Here is a 27,444-nt window from a genome sequence, read left to right on the forward strand (position 1 = left end):
TCTGGTTGTCCATTTGACCTCTCGATGTGTGTGATTTGTCCACTTCCATAAGCAGGCATTTTTATGACCTCTCTGACAGCGTTGATTGGCAAAGATTTGGCACTTTTGTGCTGGATTTGGACTGAAAATTCCCAGAGCCCATTTATGCCCATTTCAAGTAGCTGAGAAAGGAGACTTTCATTCCTTTAACCTGGGGTAGTATAATACCCAATAACAAGTGGAAGTGCTCAACTCAGCATTGCCTCCAAAACTGTAAGCAGTTTATCATTTTAATTGCATTCTGACATGAGTACTTGCATTGTCATAACCAACAATTGAAATAATCTAACTTTTTGCCCTATAAGGACATTTTTTTCTGAAATACCGCAGTTTAGAAGCTGAATTTACTACCCACAGTTGTCTAAATACCAACACATTGGACATTACATTTTTCATAACAGCTTTTTATTTTCTCATAAAATCCAATACAGTATAAGCTGTTAAGAATGTTTTGCATATAAAGCCACCAGATATATAAAATTCTATCATCAGTATTGCATCTAATCTAATATCATTCTAAACTGCAAGCTTTGCCCATTGCAATGTGGTTGAAAACTAAACAACTGTTGTGGGGTCTTCTTATCTTAAGAATGAGTATTTACTAATGCTGAAATACAGAAAAATCCAATTATAAATCATTGTGATCTTCTTATAGAGCAGTTGCACCATAGGTTGTCTTATGGACTGAATACCAAAAGTACTATATACATCTACATTCTGACTCTGACTGCCTGGCTTTATGAATAGCAAGCATTATTGATATGATTTCCAGTGCGCAATGTGAGCGCACTAGGCACAGGAAGTGATGTGAGCAGCAGTCTGATTCCCCAAATGTGTTCAATGGCAGCTATGGTTACAGTGCCCAGTTAAAATTCAGGGTCTAAGTTAATGGCCCCAAACCACCGTGTCATAACAGGGTTGGCCTGTAAATGCTTGCTTTGGAATCAATCAAATAAAAGGTCATGAGCAAAACAGCCATGTGTTTCCCATCTGTATTGCATGCCTTTTTTCACACTTTACAACTTGTGATTCATACTTTGGGGACTTCAGATTGCGCTGTGAATCTCACAGACCAGAAATTGCAATTTATGAAATAAATCTGGTTTGTGATTATCGCAAATTAGACCTCTTTGTTAGTATTGGATTAAGTCCCAGAGTATGTGTCAAATTTGTGATAATCAGTAGTTTGCTGAGAAACTTCAGGTGGATTGACATTTTCTGTATGAGATACATTGCAACTACTGGCATCTCCCTTGAAGTCCAGGGTTGTCTTTATAAAATCAGCAGCTTCTCTGGAATCCTTTGGTTGATCAATGGAAATCACACCTTCTCTGCAATGCTGTGGTGCTTGCATGCCATCAATATCTACTCTAGAATTCTGGTATCCAGGGTTTTGTATTGAATATTGCTGGAAGATATAAAATGTTCAATCATTTTGGCTGGTGAGACAGATTATAATAGGTAGAGCAGGAATACAAAGCTTACCAGAGAAAATGATAATAAAGAAATCACATCCACCAAGAAGAAATCTATCAATTTCAAGGATAACAAATTCATCCTCAATGGAAGTATCTTAATTATTTAATCAGAATAAAATACTTTTTTGACTGCTAGCAGCTGAAGTGCAGTTGAAAGTAATGAGCCATTCCTGTCAATCCTGTCTGTAACTCCACCCCAGAGTCCCTCTGAATTACACCCTCCGTCCTCACTTTCAATACCCACCCTCAGACTTGTTTCTTTGATGGTGTCTTCAGTTATCTTCCTGCGCCTCACCTCCCTTCCCACACCCACCACCATCTTCAGCGCTCCTTCCCCCCCATCCCCAGTGTACAATGCATTGTACATATATGGCATACATATATGTACAATGTATTGTATAAATTGTATATTAATGTACAGGAGAAAACTGACTCCATATTTCTCTCAATGCAATCACATTCACATCACATTCTGTAAATGTTGCTCCCCCCAAAAAAAAATAATGGGAAGTATTTACTCTAGAGAAAATGCAGTCAAATAACTTAAGTGTTAGCTCTTACCTGGGGAATAACAATTAATTGTTTTCTTCTTCGCCTGAAATACAAATATTTAACATTTAATATATTGTGTTATCAGTGTTTTAATATTTTTACCAGCTTATGTTTCAGTATTGGTCACTTTTAGCATATATTTCACAATTTGATATCAATTAAAATCTTCACTACTACCATTAACCGTGATAATCCACATGCCCATTCATTGTATAGTGTTATTAAAATATCATGCCCCAAATATATGGATTAAAAATGTTTAATGAAGGAACTGGATAGTTCTGTGCATTAACATATAACATTTTATGACAAAAATACAATATTCCAATGATATCTCATCTATTTTCCTAAGGCCTGAAATTCTACCTAATCTTAGCCCGTTAAGATCATTTTATCTTAAAATTTAAGGTTGTGCAATATTTCCATATTTGTGGAAAGTTCTTAAATCCAGTCTTAATTTGAAAGCTAGTTTCCACAGTTATTAAGAAGAACTTGCTTTTGAATTAAAGAATTTTCCACAATTCTATGCAATTTTCAATTTTAAGGCAAAATAGTTTTACAGGCTAAGACGAGGTGGAATGTCAGGTCTCTGGAAGTATTGACTTATGTAGGACTATGGCACATTGGGGGCTGGATGGCCCTCGGCTCACCCTACACTCATTCTTAATTTGTTACCTTCGGGATCTAGTTTAGACTAATGATTAAAAAATAGCAATCTTTTGTTTTTGTAGTTCTTTCGTGAATCACATATTCACAATTCACTGAGTTAGTCTTTTGAGTGGTGGTTCGGTGGGGCTGAGGAGGGGGATAAAACCGATGAAATCCACTTCCTGTCATCACCAAACATAGACTGAGCCTTCTACCCTCAGGCCAGCTCTGTTACTTACTGATAGACAGCATGATCGAAACAAAACCAACCCAACCAGATACCAATCAGATCCGGTCAAAAATTTGAGTACGTGTAACATTTCATCCAACAAGCTTACCGAGGACGAGGATATTAATTTAGTTGAGGTAAGGAAATTGGAGTTACAGTCGGTACTGTGACTATGACTCATGATTCTTTGGTCCAAATGACTGAACCACTTAAAGTTTCAACATCAGATTTATTGATAGTTAAACATGGGCTATGATTATTTTTCACAAAGTTCTCATTTATGTCACTGTGAACTTCAGCTTGATGCATTATCTCAGCCTGGCCATTGAATCAGTAATATCTAGCTCATTGGTTAATGTAATTTGCAGAAGCATAAGTCACGTGTTTGTTGTCAGGGTGATTTAGATAGAACAAGGTTAAAACAAAGAAATGCAACATCATTTTGACCTATTTTAAAAAAAACATATTTGGGGAGTTTTTTTCTGAATTTTGCAATCGCCAAGATGAGCGATATTTGCGTAATGAAATGCAACACTTTCCCATGATGGGCATCCATTGTCATCATCAATCACTTTCAGGTCAGGTATAGCATTTACATGCAGAATAAAGACTCGTATAAAAACTCTCAGCAATGAGGGTCTTACAAGTGATTTAAATCTTGATATTCCTAAAGTATTAATTATGAAATCAACATATAGAAATGCAAACTAGATGCAGATTCACCTCACGTTGGAGATATTTTGTTCAAAGCCAACTTGATGATAATAAAGAAAAGGTTAAAGTCATGTCTTAATTGTATTCATGAGGATTTTTATCAATACGGTTACAATACAGCAGTATGAATAGTCAAGAGTCCATGTTGTTTTGTACCACGTTTGGCAAACCAAACACGTCACATTCCATCACCTAATGTCTGGCAAAATCTGTACATTCAAAAACAACAAATATGTTTTAAATAAAGAAACCTGATTATATACAAAAGCACATAGTTATATAACAGCTGTGCTCTCCTAAATCAATAATACAGTCTGCATTTGATGAAACACATTATCATGTTGAAATATCAGAAAGTAATTCACACAAAATTACCGAAGTCCAGATATTTGTTAGGAGTCAAACGTGGTCACTCAATTGTGGTAGCAATGTATCATGAGCAGTAATTAGATGAATCACTTTTGGTGGTTGAGGAAAGAAAATTGGGTAGGAACCCAGGCAAACTCCCTGCTTTTTTGAAATAATGAACAGTCTATGTGACACTACACTGGAGTGTGAGCGAGATAATGAGCGCTCAAGACTTAAAGTAAGGCTTGAACCAATTCCTTCTGATTTAAGTTGATTGTGCAAGTGAGCCAACTGAAGCAAGAGACAATTGAGCCAAACTTGCACTGGAGGCTCCACCTCCAATATGCCCTCATTCTAGAAATTATCCTCTAACTAAGAACATATTGTGTGGGAAACTGCTGAAATAAATCCAGCATCCCTCTTCTTGTGAGGATTTCCAAAGGTGTGCAAACACTCTTGGCTCCTGTCCCAAATTGTATAAAGCCAGTCAGTCTGGAGGACTGTTGACCAATAGTCAGGCAAGAACCTGCAGGAAAACTTGAGGCTTTTATTTCTATGTATGTGAATTGGTAGTTACTTTATCAACATTTTTTTTTAATATGACAGAATAAATCTGATATTTTCTTTGTGACTTCCAGTATCAAATGCGTAAAACTGAAATGCTTTATAAATGGAGAATAATGAACACCTGATAGTGATTTCAAGCCAGTAACAAGTTCAGGGTCTATAACATAAATCAGGAATTTGACACTCAAGTGAATTACATCTATCATCTAAACAACAACATGAAGTTTTATCCTTGAAATAACTAGTGGGACATTCATACTGTGAAGTTTATGAGATCATTTTGTTACACATGACATTGATGTTTTAGTCATCAATGGCTGTCATGCTTGCTAACTCCAGTCCTCTGTGGGTCATTGATCTGAGATGGTGCCCATTCTGAAGGATTAATGAACATAGTCCCTGAAATATATCATATCGCTGTAGTCAACATTTATCATATGTCAATAATTCTCAATGGTTAGCCAAGAAGCCAACTGTGCAATGCAGTGGACTTTTGGCTGATGGATCATAGCATAGTTCACATTTTACTGGCTTTACTCTTCCCTTTTTGATTAAGTTATGTCAGCATCCTGTTAACACGGAAATCCATTCTGTGAGCCAGAGATCCAATGTGCAGCAAGGTTGGCTTCTCAGTGCAACATTGGGAAGGAGTGGTGGGGGAGAGGGAATCAACCTCCAGGATACCTAGGGGCCAGCTATGTTCATTCGCATTGTTGTTAAATTCAGCCAATTCACTGAATGTGTATGTTAATTAACATTATAGGTGTTAATTAATACATCACTATTTTCATCCAATATGTTTTATAGGCACCTCGTGCAAATGACTCCAAGTGTGATATCTAGCTGCATTCAATTCTGATTCTAAAAGTAATTTAAAAAAATGATTTGATGTAATTTATTTTTGGACAATTTTCAAAAAGGGCATGTTTTTCAGATAACCTTAATGAATTCAATTTGAAGTATACTTACCATCTAAAAATGTAGTAAGTGAATGCACTTGCCAGGAGCACCAAACATATTGTGATTAACACAATATTTGTAGAAGTCCCTGAAATAATAAATCATAACAGCCATTAAATCTTTCATCTACACTATTTAATTCATTTGACTTGATGTATTGCTATTTGCTTTTTCAGTAATGCAGCCATTCAATACAGTAGATTTCCGTTATGTATCTGTTATCACTGAAAGACATACTGAAAGGATGATTATTCTTTCTGATAGTCTAGAACTGGAATAGAATGAGCAAAAGGCAAAGCTACACGGAATTCTGTTTCAGGTAACCTACAAGTCAGATTATTTTAAATAAATTTCAGTCCCACCATGATATTTCAGATTTAATTTTTTGATAATAACAATGCCAGTATTCCAAGTGGAATCAGATATTTTCCTCTTCTGACTAATCGCTTTGCCAGCAGTACTAACAAAAATGGAAGCATTTCCTTTCAACTCTTGCTTTTGGTAACCGCTATGCTAAGTAAAGAAAAACACAAATGTTTTAAGAAATATATAGGGCACCTGCTGGACTATAATAATAATAATCCTTGCATTTGATATAGCACCTTATCATGTCATTGAGACGTCTTAAATTGCATCACAGAATGTATTGTAAACTAGATTGACTGTGTATTTTGTGGGTGAAACACGGCAGCCAGTTTGCACACAGCAATGTCCCAGAACAGCCATGGAGTGAGTGACCAATTGGAAGAATTGTTTGTCAGGACACAGCGAGAAATAATGGCACCTTTAGATTCCTCAAATGAAAGTGAAAAAAATTCGACAAGTCTAGGTTATGTTTTTAAAGGTCCATCCAGAGAAAAAGTCAGCCTTGACACGAGGATTGGAGAATAATCAGTGAATAAAGCTGTGATGGGAAATTATCGCAATTTAAGAACATCTAAAACATTAGGATGAGAAAAAGGTAATTTGATCGACCAAAGCTCTGGCATTTTAACACTCAATGGAACCTAAGAAACCTCAGTGCACAATTATAACAGTTCTACAGCATTTGTTTCTTAAGTTAGGAGTTCTAAATCCTGTTTCTTTCATGATTCATATCCATCTTTGTTAAGATAACATACAAAATATTGCTTTTTTTAATAACTTCCCTTCAAAAGGGCATTGGTGAACTGTAGAAGATTCAGAAAAAGGTCTTGTTTGCCTGTTCAGGTGGATGTTAAAGATCCTATCACTTATCTTTTATCAAAAAGGGAAAAGAGTTTCTCCCGATGCACTGGTCAGCAATCCCCCAAATAAAATTAAATTCATGGCTGTGGGACTCTGTTGTGTGCAAATTAGCTACTGTTTTCACCTACAAATGCGTACAACCTTTACAGAAAACTCACTTCAACTTACATTATATTAAATATTAGGATTATAACTTTTTATTGAAAAAGTAATTTCTATGGTTCTAAAGTTGAGAAGGGCCTGATCTGGATCTTGAAAATACAAACAGGTTGAATGATGTCAACCAGGCTACTAAATTGAAAATGTGATTTCTGAACTAGAGAACATAGTGCAAAGATCAATGATTCTTAAGTGAGAGGTTTGAAGAAGCTGGATTTTCTCACTGAGTAGGACATGTGTGAAACAGACTTCCGTCAAAAAGAATTACTACAATATTGATTAGCTCTTTTGAAAAAGAAGCCGTATGGTTAGGATTGGTATGGGAACCCTATATACAGATGGAGATGGTGACATAATGTATAATGTATATAAAACTGGTGTTTCTCCTTAAGACCCTGGAAATATCATATGTGGAATGCAGCCTTTAGGCTCAAATAACATTATTTTTAAAGTCAGATTCATATCCTGCAGTTTCACTTGATTAGCATTGAGGGTCCGATTTTTTCCTTCTTAGAATTTATTCATCTCTCTTTAAAGACTGCACAAGGACTGCTGGAAGGAATGGGCTTGAAGATCCAAATGAGCTTTTCTTATGCTTGACATTCCAAGTAGTTTATATTCATATCTGATACCTCCTGCACTAGAAGATCAGCATCTTCCTCTGAGAAATTGCACTCTCATGAAAATGTTTCTTCAGCTGTGACAGAGTCGCTTTTGAACTCTCAAAACTGCAACCCTCTCAAAAAGATTACTTTTGTCTTGTACTTAATTGATTAATTAAGTACTGTCTCCTACTCTCGCTCCTCCCTCTGGTTCACCACCCACCTCCGCTCACTGAAGAGCCAGGTGCGGGCCGCTGAACGCACCTGGGTCAAATCTGGCCTAACGGTCCACCGACAAATCTGGCTGGACCGCCTCAAAATCTACCGCTCCACTCTAGCCTCGGCCAAGTCGTCCTTCTACTCCAAGATAATCCTGGAGGCAAAGAACAACCCCAGGCTACTGTTTTCTACCACATCCCGACTCCTCCGTCCCCCCTGCCACCCCACGCAGGTCATCTCCTCCAACCTTCACTGTGAGGAGATGCTGGATTTCCTTGAATCCAAAATCAAGGGAATCCGCTCCGCGGTCACTTCCCCTCCAACATCCACCCTAACCCTAACCCTCCCACACTCCGACTCCTACCCACTTTTGTACCCGTTTCCCCACCCTCTGTCACCAAACTCATCCTATCCCTGAAACCCACCACCTGCTCCCTTCACCCCATCCCCACTCCACTCCTTATCTCCCAGCTCCACCTCCTTGCCCCACAGACATCGTCAACCTGTCCCTCTCCTCTGGCTCTGTTCCCATTCCCTTAAAAACTGCCACCATCACTCCCACCTTGATAAAACCCTCCCTTGATGCGTCGCAGCTATCAAGCTACCGGCCCATCTCCAACCTCCCCTTCCTGTCCAAGGTCCTTGAACGAGTTGTCACCTCCCAGCTGCGCTCTTTCCTCTCCACCCATTCATTATTCGAACCCCTTCAGTCGGGTTTCCGTGCTGTCCATAGCACAGAAACTGCCCTGGTCAAGGTCACCAATGACATCCTGACCATCTGCAACCAGGGCTCCCTCTGCCTCCTCGTCCTCCTCGACCTATCGGCAGCATTCGATACGGTCGACCACGCTATCCTCCTCCACCGCTTGTCCTCCCACCTCAACCTTCAAGGCCCTGTCCTTGAGTGGTTTAGGTTGTACCTCTCCCACCGTCTTCACTTTGTTTCCACGAATGGCTTTTCCTCCAGCCCCCGCACAGTCTCGTGCTGTGTCCCTCAGGGCTCTGTCCTCGGTCCCCTCCTCTTCACCCTCTATATGCTCCCCCTTGGTGACATCATCCGCAGACATGGGGTTAACTTCCACATGTATGTGGATGACACCCAACTCTACCTTTCCTCCTCTACACTCAACTCCACGACCACCGATGTCCTGACAGCCTGCCTGTCCGACATCGAGTCCTGGACGAGAGATAACTTTCTTCAGCTCAACGTGCGTAAAACTGAGGCCCTCCTGATTGGCTCACGTCAGCCCCTCCGCACCTCAGGCGCTGACAGCATCAGCATCCAAGGCTGCACTCTCCACCTCTCAAAGCCAGTCAGGAACCTCGGTGTTCTGTTCGACCCTGAGCTGTCCTTTCTCCCTCATATCTGCGCCACAACTGGCACCGCCTTCCATCACCTCCGGAATGTCGCCAGACTACGGCACTACCTCACCCCTCACGCGGCTGAAACTCTGGTCCACGCCTTTATCACCTCAAGGCTGGACTATGGGAACTCTCTCCTCGCCGGCCTTCCCGGCACCTCCCTCCACAAGCTGCAGGTCATTCAGAACTCTGCAGCTCGCGTACTGTCCCGCACCAGGCTTCGGGACCACATCACTCCCACCCTCGCTCGCCTCCACTGACTCCCCATCCCCCAGAGGATCGAATTCAAGATCCTCATCCTCACCTACAAGGCCATTCACGGCCTTGCTCCCTCCTACCTTCTGACCTACTATCCCCCTACCTACCTGCCCGTACCCTCCGTTCCTCTGGCTCCGGTCTGCTCCACATCCCCCGCCCCAACAGCCTCTCAGCCCCGAGGCTCTGGAACTCTATCCCCCAGTGCCTTCGCCTTGCCTCCTCCCTTTCCTCCTTCAAGGCCGGTCTCAAGACCTTTCTCTTTGACCGTGCCTTCAGCTCCCCTCTCGACTCTCTACCCCCTCCTCGCTCCCTCCCTTCCCTCCCCTCACCCTGACCATTTCCCCCCTGCTTGGGTCCTGACCCAACTGTACAGCGCCTTGGGACGTCCTCCCGACGTGAAAGGCACTCTATAAATGGAATCTTGTTATGTTTGTTGTTGTTGTTGCAATTAAGGGTGAATACAAACCCTGAATTCAGCTCCATTTTCCATTCAAAAATATCTGAATGTTTTACAATAACACAATACCAAACATCTTTCTGTTTATCTTAACCAATAAACATGTAGTCTCCCTATTGTTACATTATATATTCAAAGATATATTTTTTCTCATTTACACAGTCTTTGGCCCTTTTGGGCTTGTAGTGTGCTGCCACTAAATAGTGGTGAGCGAGCACCACAGGAAATGTTTTTGGGTGCTTTTTACAAGACATATGATCATATGATTACAATAAAGATCTAAGATGAATACTTTTCAAAATCCATGCAGCCTATCTAAATTAAGCAAAATTAAGTACTGCTCAAAGGGGTGTAATTTTATTATTAATAATAAAGGATACGAAGGCCAAGAAAATGTATAGTGACCTAAAAAAACAGAATGAAGGACAGTATATTCACCATATTGCAGATTAGCACAATCTCTGTGAGGGGAGCCAGGGATTAGGAGAGAGGGAATGGCCTTGACATAGAATGGTCAGACAGACAGGATTTCACAACAACTGATGTACAGTCACATTAATCAAGGGGTGCTAGCAATATATATTCATGGAGTCAAATGTCTATTTTGATAAATGAGCATAATGATGAATGTCCTGAAAGTGCTCAGAAAATGTCAGATGATGTGTTCTGAATCTTTGAATTTTTGCACTTTTGAGATAAAGTTTAGTTAAATGGATATATTTTATTTGCACGTGATCCTCTGCTGGACTGTTCGTAACCATCATTTTTTAAAAAAAGAGTACAAGGTAGTACAAAACAGCATTTCCTGCTCTATCGACTTGTCTAATTGCATCCTCCCACACTCTTCCTGTTTCAAAGTTTTTATATTCTATTGCGGTAATTTACTGCCAGAGCCCAATTACACACACATTAGTCAATGATTGATTTTGCATTTCTCAAAGTGGCATTAAATGAACATGTTGATTGGAAGTGGAGTACTCTGCCTCTACGTCTGAATTCTCCTGCTGCACATTATGCCCTTTTTGCACTTTTTGCTATCCATAGTTACAATGAATTAGGGGAGCCAATTCCAGGTAAATGCATGTGTAATACAGGCATATTTGTGACCCAAGCAACAAACTCGTGCACCAAATCCCTTTGCATGCATAGTTGAAATATTTATTGTTGGAAAAGTAATAGTTTAATGTAGTTCATAAGTCCAAAGATAAAACATCACCTAGATATCTGGTTTATATTGTATTCGGTCTATTCATATTTTCGTTCATCTTGAGGCAATTTTAGGCTAGGTACCAAAAAGTATTTCTTTATGCAGAAGGTTTGGAACAGGAAGGAAGGGCCGTCTTAATCTAAACCTTTCCTGTGATCACTTGTGATTTTGTTGCTCCTTCTTCTTTAGGCTCCATCCCTAACCCCACCATCCCCTCAACCACTACACTATTCCCCTAACAAGAAAAAACCCTTCTACCAGGTGCACCTATCCTGCTCTGTAACCCACCAGATGCAATGAAAGCAGCAAATATTGAGTTACTCTTTGATTTTAATTTCCTCATTGTGAGAAAGTACCTCAACTTCACTTACCTCACCATTTCCTCCAGACTGTCTGCCTGAGATCTGAGACTCACCACAAACCTGTATCTATATTTTTTACTTGCATTATTCAAGCATAAAACTTATTGTCAAACTAGAGGTTTTATAGGAAATTCAGTTGAAATGGAAGACTGAGGCCTGCCTTTAGCACAAATTAACAGATTCAAATTTGAATAAAGAGACTCCATGGAGTCATAGCAAATATTATGTTTTTCCAAATAAATACTGCAGAATTGTTCAAGGTTGCGGTGTTATCTCAGGGTAACAGAAAAAAAAGGATAACAAAGATTACAGTCACAGATAACAGACACTTGATCAGATTCCTGCCTCGCAATTGCTTATCAATTATTTTCTGTATCAATCATCTTTATCCATTGATCAGGATACTTCCCAGGAATGAGTCAGGTATCCATATTCTACACATGAATCATCCATGCTTCTTAGCCAGATTATTGCCCAGTAATCAGTTCCAGGTATCCATGCTTGCAAGTGCGCAAACAAGTTACAAAACCCATTCTTCTGGCTATTTGTTATTAAAGAGGTTTGATGTTTCCAACTTTCCTACATAATTTCAAAAATTCCTTTTAAAAACACATGATTTAGCTAGCGAATCATAGAACACAACCTACAATGGTTTAACAATAGCTAGTGTGATACTGAGTAATAAAACATAGCACCAATTTGAAAGAATCTGCATTGCATTCCACATTTATTTGCAATTACTAATGTTTTCCCAATTAGACTTTGAAAAAAAATTCAATCCATGCAATGTGCTATTCAGTACTGGGCTATTGCAAAGTACTTGGATAATGGGACAAAATGTCCCTCTTGATGGTCGCTGTCAACGGCATGACAAAACATATTGACTTATAGCTGTCTTTTACATGGTAATTCATAAAAAATGGATCTATATAAGGTCCGTTCAGATAAATATCATAAGGTCAGGAAATCAAATACTAGTGCGAACATAGTGTTAACACACACAAACATTGCAGAATATACTCTGTTATCAAACTGTTTGCACAACATTACTATTATATAAAAGGCCCACTACTTTTTGCGCTCAAATCAAACTGCCTGCTTTGTGGTCTAACTGGCTGATATTCATAGTTACTGAATAAATCAAACATGCACCAATGAAATGGAATATAAAGATAGGCAGACAGAACTAGTGGAAACAAAGAAAGTAAAAATCTGAGGAGAAGAGGAGAACTTCTTCTATGGAATCGATTCACCTTCATAATCCCTTTTTTAAAAATACACACTTAAAAATAATGATTCACTTTAATTCTTCATTGCAAGTCCTCACAGTCAGCAGGGAAATGGCCCTTACTATTAGCCATGAACGGCACAATAGGAAGTAAGAGAATTTATCTCCCTTTAAAGTCCTAGGTACTAATTGGGAGGCTTCATTACAGTAATTCAGCTAGTACAGCTTTGACATTTTCCAGGTCAGCTACCTGCTGATTGCTGTCCTATACTATAAAAATACTGATCTCTATTTTTCTCAGTAAAGATTTGTTCCCCTCTTGCTGAGGTAATGACAAGAGGGGAACAAATCTTACCAGGAGATCAGGATAAATGTCTACCAACACGATTGTGTTTACTCACATGCATACGTATGAATTATACAAAAGAGTACTTTAAAAAGAACGTGAGGTGTTGAAATGATACGTTTTGCACCGAGATGTCAAAGACTTCCCCTTTAATTATTATTATTTTAATTATTATTATTATAATATTATCATTATTATTATTTAATGGGGAGATATCTTGAGTGTGCCAGTTTCTAAGATGTATAGAGAAGTATGGATAAGGATGAAATTGGCTCAGATGCATTGCCTAGTATTAAGGTTCCTACATGCTATAACCAAATTCACTGTCATGTTTTCCTACAAAAACAAACATCACATTTGACAAAATTATTGTAAAGCACTTTGAAATGTTTTGACATATATCTTATTGAAGAATGACACCTCCAACATTGCAGCACATCCCAGCATTGCATTGGAGCATCAGCTTAGAATATACGAGTTCAAAGTGCAACATGGGTCTTGAATCCATAGCCTTCAAACTCAAGAGACAAGAGTGCTACCACTGCGCCAGGCTGCCATCTGATGGGTGGGTGGGTATGCTGAAAGGTTCAGACCAATCTGGCTGAAGGGCCTTCATCATCTGAACCAATCTTGTGATTACTTGGAGTATATGGCTCTCCCTCGCACTTCTCCCTACAACGTATTGAATTGACATTCCTTTTTATCTACTCCCTGAAAACTCCAACAAAGAACTATCAAGTGTTTAATAAAGTAAGTAAATCTCTTTTCGCGCTCTGCAGTTATCCATTCATATATTTTATAGTTTTAATTCCAGTTTAATTGTAATAAATACACAAATATAAAGGTTGATGAAGCACTCAAACACATAAACACTGATAAAAGTACCCACAACATAAAATGTGATTTATGCAGGATAATCTATGTTATATGGATGAATATGGCCCAGATACACTGCCCAATACTAAGGTTCCTCCCAGCGCCTTGGAATGTCCTCTTGACGTGAAGGGCACTTTATACATGTAATTTTGTTATCTTTTTATAATAATAATAATAATCCTTGCATTTGATATAGCGCCTTATCACGTCTTCGAGACGTCTCAAAGGCTTCACAGGATAAACTGCAAAGTGAAATGACTGTATATTTTGTGGTGAAACACGTCAGCCAATTGCGCAAGGCAGTGTCCCACAAATGTCACTCCCTTATCATCAGTCCTGCACAATTGAGAAGTACAGAAGGTAATTGTTGTTGCTATAACCAAATTCACCGCCATGTTCTCCCACAGAAACAGTATTCTCTTCTCAAGTTCTTTTCTCCTCTCAAGTTCTCTCACGTTCTTGGCTCCCAGGAAATCTTGGAGCTAAAGTCTCAGCAGTGGAAATGACATGCAAGGGTTTCTATGCTGACGCTCCAGTGTAATGCTGTGGTGTGATGAATTGTTGGAGGTGCCGTCCTTTGATCAGACATTAAATCAAGATCCTTCTGCCCTTTCAGGTGGATGTTAAAGATCCCATGGCACTTCTCAAACTTATAATGCAGGCATTTTTTTCTGCATTTATGTGGCAGTTACACTGGTTCAGCACTTTTTTTAAATCCCATAATGGAATGATTATCACTTTCAAATACCAGGTCTAAAAAGCAAGATTGGTAAAAAGGATTTATAAATAGTAAATTCAAGGCCTCAACCACTTTTCAGTGAACCCCTTGCTGCTGTTGATTGATCACCCTCTGTGAAAATAAATACTTTTTGGTATTTGTCCTAAAACTGTAATTTTATGGAACCTTATTAAAAAGACAATCACACTGATTACAGTCCAGCAGTACCCCCAATGCCTTTGCTCTGCTAACTTACGCTAATATTTTCCAGAATTAGATGGCAGCAGAGCCAACCTGGCTCATTGACAGGACCTGGAAAGGTAGACCAGTCACTTGGGGCAGGGATTCATCCCACTCAACTCCTGTTAATCCTGCAAGCCAAAGCCATGTTAGGTAAGGTTAGCTAACTGGACAAGCAGCAGGAAAGCTTGCCAGACAGCAATATGAATGGCAAGCTATGCGGTTTTAGTTGGCTAAACTTCAGCTGTACCCCTCTACAGTCTGCAAGCCTTGGCTCTTGCCAACCTGCGCCTAATACTTCCCAGAATTAAGTAAGCAAGATGCGTCCTTCCAGGAAGAGTGCACATTCCATTCAAATAATTTATTTCTGGAATTTCCATATGCTGGTGGAGTGCATGGAATTCTCAGTTTGGTTTGGATACTCTTAAGCATGGTGATGGGTTTCCGTGTGTGCCAGACATGAAACACCCGGCTGACCAAAAAAAAATCTACAAACAGTACTAAGTATATAATAGTGACTCAGGTTTTCAAACAAACAATTCATATGTACAAGGTTAATAAAGATAAGGACTTCAAACTTTGATCATAAATGCATGACTGATCTCTCCCCTAAACTGAGGTCACCATTCATGGATAGTCATGACATTGTGTAGACTTTCTCTCTCTTTCTGTCAGATCTAATTCACCCTGCAAAGCCTCTGACAAAGAGTCAATTACTTACTGTCCGAAATAACGTATATGTTCTCTCTGCAAGAGACATACATGACTGAAGGTGTAAAACTTGTGCTATAAAAGCTCCAGATACCTTCTCTCATGGTATTATGTAGCACTTGCAATTTATTTTGGCAAAGTGTTTCCTTAACTTTAAAAAAAAGCATTACTCAGATGTTTGCTGTTTTCAGTTAAATTTGGTTGTACAGAGCAAAAGATGCAACATATGGTCCTTGATTTTGTTTTACAGCCAGACCCTTAAACATTGGGCTGTAACTTTGAGCAAGTATTGGATTTGCTTTCAAGTGGTGCAAACTCAGTCAGTTAAAATTGTCAAAGAGCCACTTTGAGAGAATCAGCAGACAATGCCGTGATTAAAATGTATCTGAGCTGTATTGTGGCACCAAGATAAAGTCAGACAATCCCATTGAAAGTGTACTTCTGCACATTTTCAGCTATACCTTACATCGTATCTTAAGAACAATTCATATTGCAATTAATAACTGACGCAACAGTCTACAAAATTCAATTAATCTCTTAAAATTAATTTTAAAAACTGCTGTCAACACAAATGAAACATCTGCTAAGATAATGAGTGAACATTAAATAAAGAATTACAGGGTTCAAATCTTTTTTGCAAATCTGTGTAACATTTCACCTTGGCAACTTTTTGAAGTGTAAGCATCTAGAGTTAGTGCCATATTTCAACAGAATAAATTTTCTAAGAAGTTTTCTTCTGTGGTTCTCTAATTGCAATGTGAATTGGTCTGCACCAAAGAATTATACCACAAATCCTATAATGGTCATGTGAGCATGTGCAGTAATCTTCAAATTATTTTAACAATAAAATAATATACGTACATTCATCTGAAGTAATTTTAATTTCCCACCAAATTGGAGTTTGACAGTGTTGATAAGAAGCCACACATAAGTACATTCCTGTGTAATTTTTCTTCATGGGTCCTTTGAATTTGAGTTGATTTTCCATTAGTTCAGTGCCTCTTGGAAGTGTGTCATTTTCCCTTTTAAAATAATAAATAATAATTACAGTACATCAATTATAATTGTTCAATAAACACATTCTTCAGAAAACTTGGAATACGATTTCAAAAACATTCACTTAGAATTTGACTAGGTCTAGTTTCCCAGAAAATGGATAAAATAATTAGTAATCATTGAAAATCATATTGTTGAATACAACCACTCGATAAAAAGTATACTGTCTTGCAGTCTGTCAATATAGTTTAATATTAAATGACCACAGCTCAAATTAACATTGTTGGATTTAGCTTTCAATTCGAAACAAAACTGAATCATAATATTTTGATTCGGGTGTCAAAGCTTCACCAGAAACTTTCTCACAAAATACATACAAAGAAAATTACCCTCAATCTGGAGCTAGAAAATGCTTCTATCATCCTCAATTGCATCCATAATACAGAAGAAAAAACAATGGCCAATTTCAGTGTGGTAGCAATATCGCTGTACTGTAGTTACTGAACATTGACTACATGTGACCTAAATGTCAACAAATTTGAAGGTGTCCCTGGGAAATAAGTTTAAAGTATGTAAGCATTTTAAAGTGAACTGATTTTCTTTGGCTGCTATTATAGTTAGTTGTTTTTCTTACTCCAAATACCCCAACAACCTTAAGAGTGATTAGCTTTTTACAGGTCAGTTTTGTTCAGTACCAATTGTATAATTGACCCTTCACCAATTAGAAAAGAGTTGATATTAATGGAGAAGGACAAGGACAACATCAACTTGCTCTACATCTCACTTTATTACTCTTTCACACACATGCACATAATAATCCTTACAAATGGAAAAGTACCCTTCACATTTGGAGGACATCCCAGAGCGCTTAACTGTATATAATGTAAAATGTAGTGACTATGTGTTTCGTAGACAAACACAGTAGCCAATTTACCTACAGCAATATCCCACAAACAGCCTTGAAGTGAGTGACCAATTTTATCAGGGATTGTTTTACAGGCTACCTAGAGAAGCTCCCTTCTATTTTTGTATTGTGCCGTGGGATCTTTAATGTCTACCTAAAACAGGGCCATGGTTTAGACTTTTCCAAAGGGCAACACCTCCAACAACGCAGCACACCCTCAACACTGTATTGAAGTTTATGGCAAGGTTGTAAATATTAACCCTAACAATGGCAGCAGCTCCAGGAAATTCCTGCCACTTTCTGGCATTTTTGGATGAGTTTTTTCACCTTAAGTTTAACTTTTTTCTGCAAATGTAATTGTTAGCATATTTTCTAACCTCTTTGCCATGAATGTTTACGTTCAAGTTGTTTAACTTGCCTGTTTTTATTTTCCATGGCCCCAACATCTATTTTGGAGGTGAGAGCAATTTTACAAATACCTGCACTGGGTTTCACTGGCTAGAAATGACTTTGAAGGCCATTTGGTTACCCAATGAACTCCCAGACTTGGAAGATTGATATGGTCACAATCTAAATATAGCTATGTCTATACATCTTGATGTCTGCAACAGAACCACATAACTCAATTTTTGCCTCCCTCTCTCTTCTATGTCCACAGCCAATGCTACACATTATCTGCTTAGCTCTGGCATCTAAAGAGCCATCTAAACATTCCTATCTTTGTAAAAGCTATTAATTTCCTCCACCAGCACTGAGAATAACTCATCCTACTGCTAGAATATTAATGGTGAGTAGCATTTCAGCAATTGAGAAATCCAAATAAGGCAGAATCTAACATGGATTTTGAGCAGATCCTGAAAAGGTTGAGGTGCTTATGAATGGAGGACAGTTGAGATAAAGGCCGAGACCAGACCAGAAGCATGCACACACATGCTGAACTCAGGCAGCCATGTGTACATATCAAAATGTTTGACTTAATCAGCAATGCCTCATGTTTAAAAATGATAGTAACCTATGAAAAAGATTCCTGCCTGTTAATATTCCGTAATATCGCATGTGAACTTTGTGCTTTAATCTTTCTAGATTGTACACACTCTAGCATTTAACAATAATGAGCTTGATCCCCGGCTACATTTTGATTCATATAGCAGGCTTAATGACTTTCTTGATAATATTGATAACTTGGTGAAATGTCAAGGGCAGTTTGCTGGTTCCAGGCTAACTGCCGATTTTATTGTACCTTTGGTTATTATCTTTTAAGTGCGTTTTATGCTCTGGAAATCATTTCTGGGAAGTGAATGTAACTATTTATCAGCCTCAAGCACTTTGAGGTATGGTATGAATAGTCCCCAAATAGTTTTGCACAATAAGACTGCATTACGTTATTGACCTCAGATTTTGGTAAAGTTCTACTCTATTTTGTCTCAGATGAGCATCACATCTCTCTCTCTCTCTCTCTCTCACACACACATAATAATCTGTACAGCGTTGAAATAGGTAATTTGGCCCAATTTGTCTATTGGCAATCTTTACACTTTACACTCCAGCAATCCTAATCCCCTCTCCCAATCCCCCTCCATATCCCTCGATTCCCTTTCTCCCTCATGTATTTCAGGCCTTTAATGCCAATTTCTACACAGCTTTGTGGAACAAGCCTGGTTTCACTGGGAATGGGCTAAAAATGCTCACTTTATTTTCTTGTTTGATCCTCATAACCACTAATCAACCTCAGCTTTCTTTTAACACAAAACCTTGAGGTAAACGGATCATGGTAATCCAATGTGTCACCCTGTCCTCCTTAGCTATTATTTCTGTCAAAATTGGGCATTTGTTTGATATCAGAAGGGGTTAATTGAGTTTAGCAGGACTGTAAAAATGATTGATTACTAGAGTGAGAATTACAGAAATGTTTTGCAGCAAAAATGAAAATTAAGCAACATCATGATGTTAATTGGAAGTGTTAATAATTGTTAACCCAAAATCCACCTCTAAGATGATGAAAATCAGATTGTCATGTACAACCAAATAATACAATTACTATAATATTTACATTTACATTAGCACCTTTCACATCAGGAAGGTATTTTAAAGCACTGAACACAGTTGACTGGGCACCCAAGACAACAGGCGGTAGGGGGAGAAGGGAAAGATGATTGAAAGTGTGGTCAAAGAGGTAAGTCTTGAGACGAGCTTTGCAAGTGAGGAGAGAAGGGATGAGTTGGAGAAATTGAAGGATAAAGTTCCCGAAGGCAAGGGCAGAGTGGGTGAAAGTTCACTCACCAAATGTGGGTCAGATAGAGTGGGGAGCGTGGAGCAGATCGATGCTCCCTGAGCGAAAGGAGCAATTTTATTTGGTAGGGTTGCAGGAGGTTGCATGAGTAACGTGGGGCAAGGCTACAGAGGAATTTGAAGGTGAATATGTGGATCTGTGGCAGCGTGGCTCGCCTCTGAGTCAGAAGGTTGTGGGTTCAAGCCACATCAAGAATTAAGCTGATACTCCAATGCAGTCATGGAGGTATGCTGCATTTTCTGAGGTGCCATCCTTCAGAAAAGACGTTAAACCAAGGTCCCTTCTGCCTGTTTAAGGTTGATATTAAAGATCCCATGGCACTATTCAAAAAGAGAAGGGAGTTTCTTCTGGTGTCCTGATCAACAATCCCCCAAATAAAATTGGTTACTCACTCCATGGCTGTTCGTGGGTTATTGTTGTATGCAAACTAGCTGCCACGTTTCACTACAAAAAATACAGTCAAACTCCTTTGTAGTGTATCCTGTGAAGCGCTTTGAGAATCTCAGTGATGTGATAAGGCACTATATCAAATGCAAGGAATATTTATTATTATATCTTGAATTTGATGCCTTAAGGGATGGGAGCTAGCGAAACTGAGGAAGAAACATCTCTGTCAAAGGACTACAGAACTTTGTCTTACTTTAAACAGCGTAAGTTTATCTTGTTCACAGAACCAGTTATAATGAATGTAATGTTTTTCATATCTTCATTGTCTTTGAAGGAAATGGTACAGTTATTCCTTTCCATCCTCTTAACTTTCTTTGCATTGTGGGGGCAGCCTTGAATTCTAATGTTGAAGGGACCTGTAAAGGCAAAAGTGTGTTTGTTAGTCAGTGCTTTCAACAGGTGTTGATAAACAATCCACAAAGTACATGTGTGGTGTTGTGGTTGGTGATGGTGCTTATGGAGAAATAACCACTACTTGCAAAAATGTCTGCAAAGTTTTGATATGAATCAAATCAGCTTTTGAGTCTATTCATCTTAAAATCTGGACAATCCCATTATTTCTTGAACTGTTGTAATGCTGTTTTTTGGTTACGCACTGAAAGTCAAAGCCAATAATTTGACATTGATTAAATTGTGAGTAGAAAGTAATTAAGCTGGTCAGGACAATGTTTTTCTACATCTGAAGCTTTTCACATGGGGGATCCCGTCAGGAGAATGTTACATGTAAGCTGTAGATTCACCGAGTTCCGCACTTGAAATGAAGAGTTTTATGTCAGGTCACATATAAAGGTTGCCTGGTAGGTTGACAGGTCAGATTGGGTTTCCCCAGCAGATGGTCAAGTCGGGTTTGGGGTTCCTGCACAACAAACGGGAGATTCACTGACAAATCTCCAGAGTTCAGTTTGAGAATGACTTTTACTTTGATGGTTGTTGTCATTATCTCCTGAGGCCAGAAGAAGGAGGAATGGAAGGCTTGGTTCATGCTGGAGGGAGTCTACACGCTCTGATTAAACTCCCAGGAACACATTGAGGAACAGTTAGCAGAGGTTGAGGTTCTCCTTTGGGACTTTTTTCTTCGGGGTGGGGGAGAGGTGCCAATCTCCGTTTGGCTATGAATAATGTAACAGTTCTGAATTTTGTTTCTAACAAGCTTTTGTCAGTATCCCAATTGGGACTTAGTGGCCACTAGCCAATATTCCATTTGTTAAATTAAGGTATTTTCTAAGAGCCTCATCTTGACTAATGCAGAGCAATCCTATGCTTTCCAGGGATTCCCAGGAGTATTGGAGATAGTAAATTGCCCTTTGTGAGTTTAGGTAAATCAGACAAATAAGAGAGTAAAAGTAACAAGAACACTTTCTCAATGTCCAGTTAATATGGTATACTCCCCATGAGATCAAACATGTAAGCACACATTTTCAAGGGAAACACAAACTCTAAGCATTACTGAATTTATCATGTTGCAACTCTGCTTTAATATACTTCAGATGATTGTTAACTTTTGTAGACTTTGATGCAATGGCAGACATTGTTTTTTTAAATTTATTAACATCTCTATTTTCTCACCGTAAGCATTACAGGGCTTCGTGTCTGCTGCATCCTAATATTTATCCTGGATAATACTTAACAGCTTAAAAATCGCCAAATTCACAGAAGACACTGCTAAAGGGATCATTTTATTCATCTAAGAGAAGATGTAAACTTGCTATTCCATTGGATAGCTCTTGCACATTGCTAGGGCTCATCTCACACTCCATCTGATTTAGCATACAGTGAATGTGGCTCAGCACCAATTCTAATAGATAAAAAAACTATAATGTACATCTCTAATGTAAAAGATTAAGTCACAGTACATCTGAACCCCATGAAACCGTTCCTCAGCTACCAGCCTCCACAGTGCAACTCTGATACCATGTTAAAAATGACCTTACCTGCATGACCACAAGCATGACCTTGCTCCACGACCCTGCTGTTGGACACCTAGATGTCCTTGTTATTTGTATAACGTCCTTTAACCACGCACAACTGTATTGAAATAACTCAACTCAATGCTTAACTGCAAATCTTTGAAAACCATTGTGTGACAGAATTGTACCATAACGAAACAATACATACCTACAGAATTCAGATAAAAAAGATTAATTGCAGTACTTATGTTTTATATCAGTTCTGCTGGGTTTATGTTGTCTTTGCACCAGAATCTGCAGCATGAATCCAATTTTGTGGAATATACATGATATATTACATGCCATCAAGTAGCGGTAGCGCATGATATCTATAGCAGTATCAATAACTTCCATGAGGTGCCACCATCATAGCATTAAGAAAATATTAAGACTATACTATCCATTCCCCTATTATAAGTACTTGAAAATAGCTAGCAAGTGTAAGAAGTTTTATACTCGTGCACACTTCTAGGCTCCAGTGGATAAACAGTTCCCATTTTTTTCTGTGACATTTTCAAAATATTAATTTTCAGATTAATCTCTTCGGCCATAAAGGAAATCACCTCTTTAACACTCCTATTTTGTGAAGAACATTTATCTCTGGTGCGCTGATGCAAATTACCAAAAAATGTAAATGAATTTGTAAATATTAATTCAGCAGTGTAAAACTCGGCTTGACATTACCAAATAGAATATTTTTTGGTTCAAGGTTCAGAGTATTAGAATTCAGATCAAGATTTTTAGTAATAGAATATAATAATATCTTGGATTTAATACGTCAATTATATTATCGTAGGGCCTTTTTGATGTTTGGTCATTTTATGCGGTCGACCATGGCACAGACACAAATCGTTTTCCTATGTACAATAATAATAATAATAATAATAATCCTTGCATTTGATATAGCGCTTTTCACATCGGGAGGACGTCCCAAAGCGCTTCACAGAACACACTGTAAAGTGAATTGACTGTATATTTGTGGGCGAACGCGGCAGCCAATTGCGCACAGCAATGTCCCACAAACAGTCATGGATTGAAAATGACCAATTTATTATTGTTTTTGGTTTGGAGGGATTATTATTAGGCGTGTGGAGTAAGGAAACTTGCCCAAGGTTTCGCCCTGCCTGGAATTGAACTCAGGTCTCTCGATTGCAAAGCAAGTGCTCTGAGCTACAGGACTCCACAATATTAACTACAAAACGTCAGTCACAGTAGGAAGTATACTATGACATTTTTAACTTGGAAACTGTGGCAATGCATTAACTTTTAATTTACAAAGGTAAGCTATGTGGGAAAAGTACTCTTATATTCTTATTTTAGGACTTCCTTTAATACTGGTTGCATTATTGGATCTGTAGTGTATTGTTTCATTCATATACAAACAGTTACAACAAGATATTAAAGATATTCCCTTCAGATTCATTGTCACAATAATAATAATTATTCTTTCATTTGATACTACAACTTATCATTTCATCAAAACATCATAGGATATGACATTGAAACCACAACCATCAGATTCAGAAATAAAAAACTGAGCCAAACTGACATCTAATGTTGCTATGCAGAAATATATTATGTTACATAGACACTTCCAAACTTGTCTCTCATTTATGCAATAGAAAGCTATAATCTATAAATATGGTTTTCTAAGTAAATGAAATACAAAGTAATTTTTAATGTGAGTTCTTTGACATAGCTTTGTTCTGCATTTCTTGCAGAAATTCATGTATCGTAATAATGAAACTTGGGCTTTAACTTCCTGTTGTTTTACAATCCAAAGATATGTTAACATCTTCTATTATCTTATTTCTTTGCTGTAAAATACTGCTACTTGATGGTGGTTGGTTTGTTTCCTTCTAAACATTTTGAAGAAAAATGACCTCCATTACAGATTATGTTGATACAGTTACCCAAACTTATACCTATCATGTAAGCAAGGCTCACTGTTAACTGATTGTCAGCCTGTCTCAGTTGGTAGTACTCTCGCCTGAATCAGAACGTTGTGGGTTCAAGCACTGCAGTGGGACTTTGAACTCGCACTGTTCAGGCTGGCACTTCTGCAGTGCTGAGAATGTGCTGCATTGTTGATGGTGTTGTCCTTTGAATGCACCAAGGTCTTGTCTTCGTATTCAGGTGGATGTTAAAGATCCCATTGCACAATTTGAAAAGAGAAGGGGGTTTCTCCCAGTGTTCTGCCCAACAATTCCCCTAATAAAACTGATCACTCACTCCATTGCTGTTTGTGGGACATTGCTACGCATAAATTGGCTGCCGCGCTGGCCTCCTGAATAAATAGTCACTGCACTTTACAGTTTTTGCAATGAAGCGCTTTGAGACATCCTCCTGATGTGAAAGGTACTCTATCAAATGAATCGATTATTGCTTCTATCCTTTCTTATTTAATACATATTGTATTTTCAGTATTTCAGAATATATGGACCACATACTCGCCGTGGCAGACACACACAGGAGTTTAATCTAGATACTCAAACTGTAATTTTCTCTCTGGTGCTGTAAAAAAAAGTCTAAGGAAACTCAATGCTTAATGTCTTAATTATCTCTACAGGACTTTACGCACTCATTGCACCAATTCAGCGTTATACAAGATCTCAGTTTAACAAATTGTGTTTCTTTCACATGCCCTGTGCTCTGCAAGCTTCACATGTCTAGTTAATGAGTTGATGTGAGATAAGCAACTGTGGAAAACAGCTTCTCTTTGGTACTTGCATTTGTCCCATGATACAATCAACAAAATAAAATACCCTGCTTTTTCTCCCCCTATAAATATTTAAACAATAGCAACAGATCCACCCTCAGAAGTAGCAATTTAGTGTGGGATGTTTATAAGCTGAATTCTTCACTGGAGGGTAAAAAACAGTTATAAATCTTGCAATCAACAATGGTTGGATGGGTCAGTGGGTTTGGAGTAGCTGAGCTTTTCAGACCAATAGGATTTCAGATTTTATCCTATCTGCCTTATCTTATCTCTGCAGGCACATTAAGAAACATTTTTGCTAATATTTATCTTATCTGTTTCTTTGTTAATAGTCTCTGTTGTTGTTAGTTTGTACCAGAACAACATTAAGAATTTGTCTTCAGTAAATAGAGTGTACAGGACTATGTCTGGGGAGTAATTATTTTTGACATCAGCATTATATGGTGCATTTTGCGGTCAATAAGGTGAGGGATGTCAGTGCTGAGAAATGAACATTTTTCCATTCTATAACAACTAGTGTCACTATCAGTCATTCCTGGGTCATATATAGAACATGTTAGGTGCCAACTAATGCTGCCTCAACTCTTTCTCAACAGTGTGCCTTAACCTAATTCTCAGAAAAAAAACTTCACTCACTAGTGAAATATTTTCATTCCTTACAAGTGCTGATGGTAAATGGTCTTTTGATTGAGATTTACAATTCAGAGACAATTTGTTTCAATATTTTGTGCTGTGAGCTTACATTCATTGGGAATAGGGTTGAAACTGCCCCCAAACATCATGTAGATGTGATAAAGTGTATTATTGTCGTGTCTTATTAACATCAATGGTGCTGATTGACATACATATATAAAATGACTGACCATATATAACAAACATTAATACTTGCATTTGATATAGTGCCGTTCACATCAGGAGGACATTTTAAAAGCGCTTCACAGAATTTACTGGAAAGGGTAGTGACTGTTTTGAATCATAGAATCATAGAATCGTACACCACAAAAAGAGACCATTCGACTCATCGAGTCTGTGCCGGCTCTTTGAAAAGAGCAATATAATGTCAATCCCACTTCTCAGTCCCCATAACCCTGTCCTCCTCAAATACCCATCCACCGCGTTTTTAAAAGTAGTTATCGAATCGGCCTCCACCACCCTTTCAGGCAATGCGTTCCAGATTCGAACAACTCGCTGCGTGAAAAAATGTCTTCTCACCTCCCCTCTGCTTCTTTTAGAGACTATTTTAAATCTGTGACCTCGAGTCACGACACACCCACCAGTGGAAACAGTTTTTCCTTTCTAACCTACCAATCCCCTCATGATGTTGAAGACCTCTATTAGGTCTCCTCGTAACATTCTCTGCTCCAATGAGAATAATCCCAGCCTCACTAGCCTTTCCTCATAATCAAGGTCCCTCATTCCTGGTACCATTCTTGTAAATCTCCTCTGCACCCTTTCCAATGCCTTAACATCCTTCCTATAGTGTGGTGCCCAGAACTGGGCGCAGTATTCTAACTGAGACCTAACCATATATAGGTTAGATGAATGACAATGAATATATTGTCTGGTCCACAGATGTGTTGGAGGAAGTTGCCCAACATCTTTTTCACTGGTCCTGATAAGACTCCAGCCACTCCACATATTGGACTGCTTCATAGATCTCAGCAGTGGTGTGCTGGTTAGCCTGAGACTGCCTTTGTTCTGTATTTTTGTAATTATTAGTAAAGATATTATTCACTAATGAGCAGTGCGACACAATTGGCAAATGCAGTATGACTGGCTTCTGAGTGCAATAATTGAGACAGGTGTTAAGAAGTCTGCCTTCAGCACACACAGGCAGCAAGTTCATGTGTGAAATATTTAAAGTTATAACTAATTTGAATGTATTTGAATTTGAATAATTTGAAATACTTAAAAGATATTTAAGTAACATCATAATTTTCACCCTGGAATCTTTGTACCAAGGTAGCAGAGAGGAAAGACTATCACCTTCTCAATCCAGACTAGAAAATTCCTTGGCGGGAAAGACTGCACCTTGACCCATTTAGTATTTGCTACTCAATTTCTTTGTTATGCTTAGTAATTGATCAACCAGATCAGTGGCATAATCTCAGCGCTTTACTCAACCTCCACAAATTTTACTTTGTGCTTTGTTTTTGAACTGCCGTTTGAGTTCAAACCCCTGTACGAACAGATAAGATAAGGTGCTCCAGACCTAAAAAGGTGTGGAATGAAAGCCAAGAAATACAATGGAATCCATCCAGCATGCTTTGGAAGGAAGCAGACTGTGTGAAACTAGGTGGATGGAATGACACATAACTTTAAATGACTACTGACTTGATGAAATGATGGCTGTGATTTTTGTTTGAGAGACAGAAACAGCTGGAATTGTGTATAGTGTCATTCATCACAAGACATCTCCTGTTGTCACATGCAAAGGAAATTCTGACATTTTAATGGAATCTATCTCATCCCTTATGCAAATAAATAAAAAGAATTATGTCAATTTTTTTACATGAAGATGGTACACTTTTAAAAGTAGTAAAAGGTGTGTAATTAAAGATTTGCGAAGCAACACTCACAATTATAGAAGAGTATTATGCAGTATCACAGTCAGAACTCTGCATGTGCTTGAACA

The 27,444-nt window shown here is 38.4% G+C and overlaps 1 protein-coding gene across 1 annotated transcript in view; it reads right to left on the minus strand.

Moving 5' to 3' along the window:
- Positions 1-443: 443 nt before the first annotated feature.
- The window catches only part of LOC103190020, a 40,866-nt gene continuing 13,865 nt past the window's right edge, over positions 444-27,444 (minus strand). Inside the window, exons 4-8 of the mRNA XM_007910625.2 lie at positions 20,338-20,500; positions 16,369-16,529; positions 5,545-5,623; positions 2,079-2,112; positions 444-1,447 (exon numbers count right to left, since the gene is read on the minus strand). Coding sequence (XP_007908816.1) covers positions 1,184-1,447; positions 2,079-2,112; positions 5,545-5,623; positions 16,369-16,529; positions 20,338-20,500 — 701 coding nt within the window. The 3' untranslated portion in view covers positions 444-1,183. The remainder of the gene's footprint in view (positions 1,448-2,078; positions 2,113-5,544; positions 5,624-16,368; positions 16,530-20,337; positions 20,501-27,444) is intronic.

This window comes from Callorhinchus milii, unplaced genomic scaffold (assembly GCF_018977255.1).
Source record: "Callorhinchus milii isolate IMCB2004 unplaced genomic scaffold, IMCB_Cmil_1.0 Scaffold4, whole genome shotgun sequence".
In the NCBI taxonomy this organism is placed as follows: domain Eukaryota; kingdom Metazoa; phylum Chordata; class Chondrichthyes; order Chimaeriformes; family Callorhinchidae; genus Callorhinchus; species Callorhinchus milii.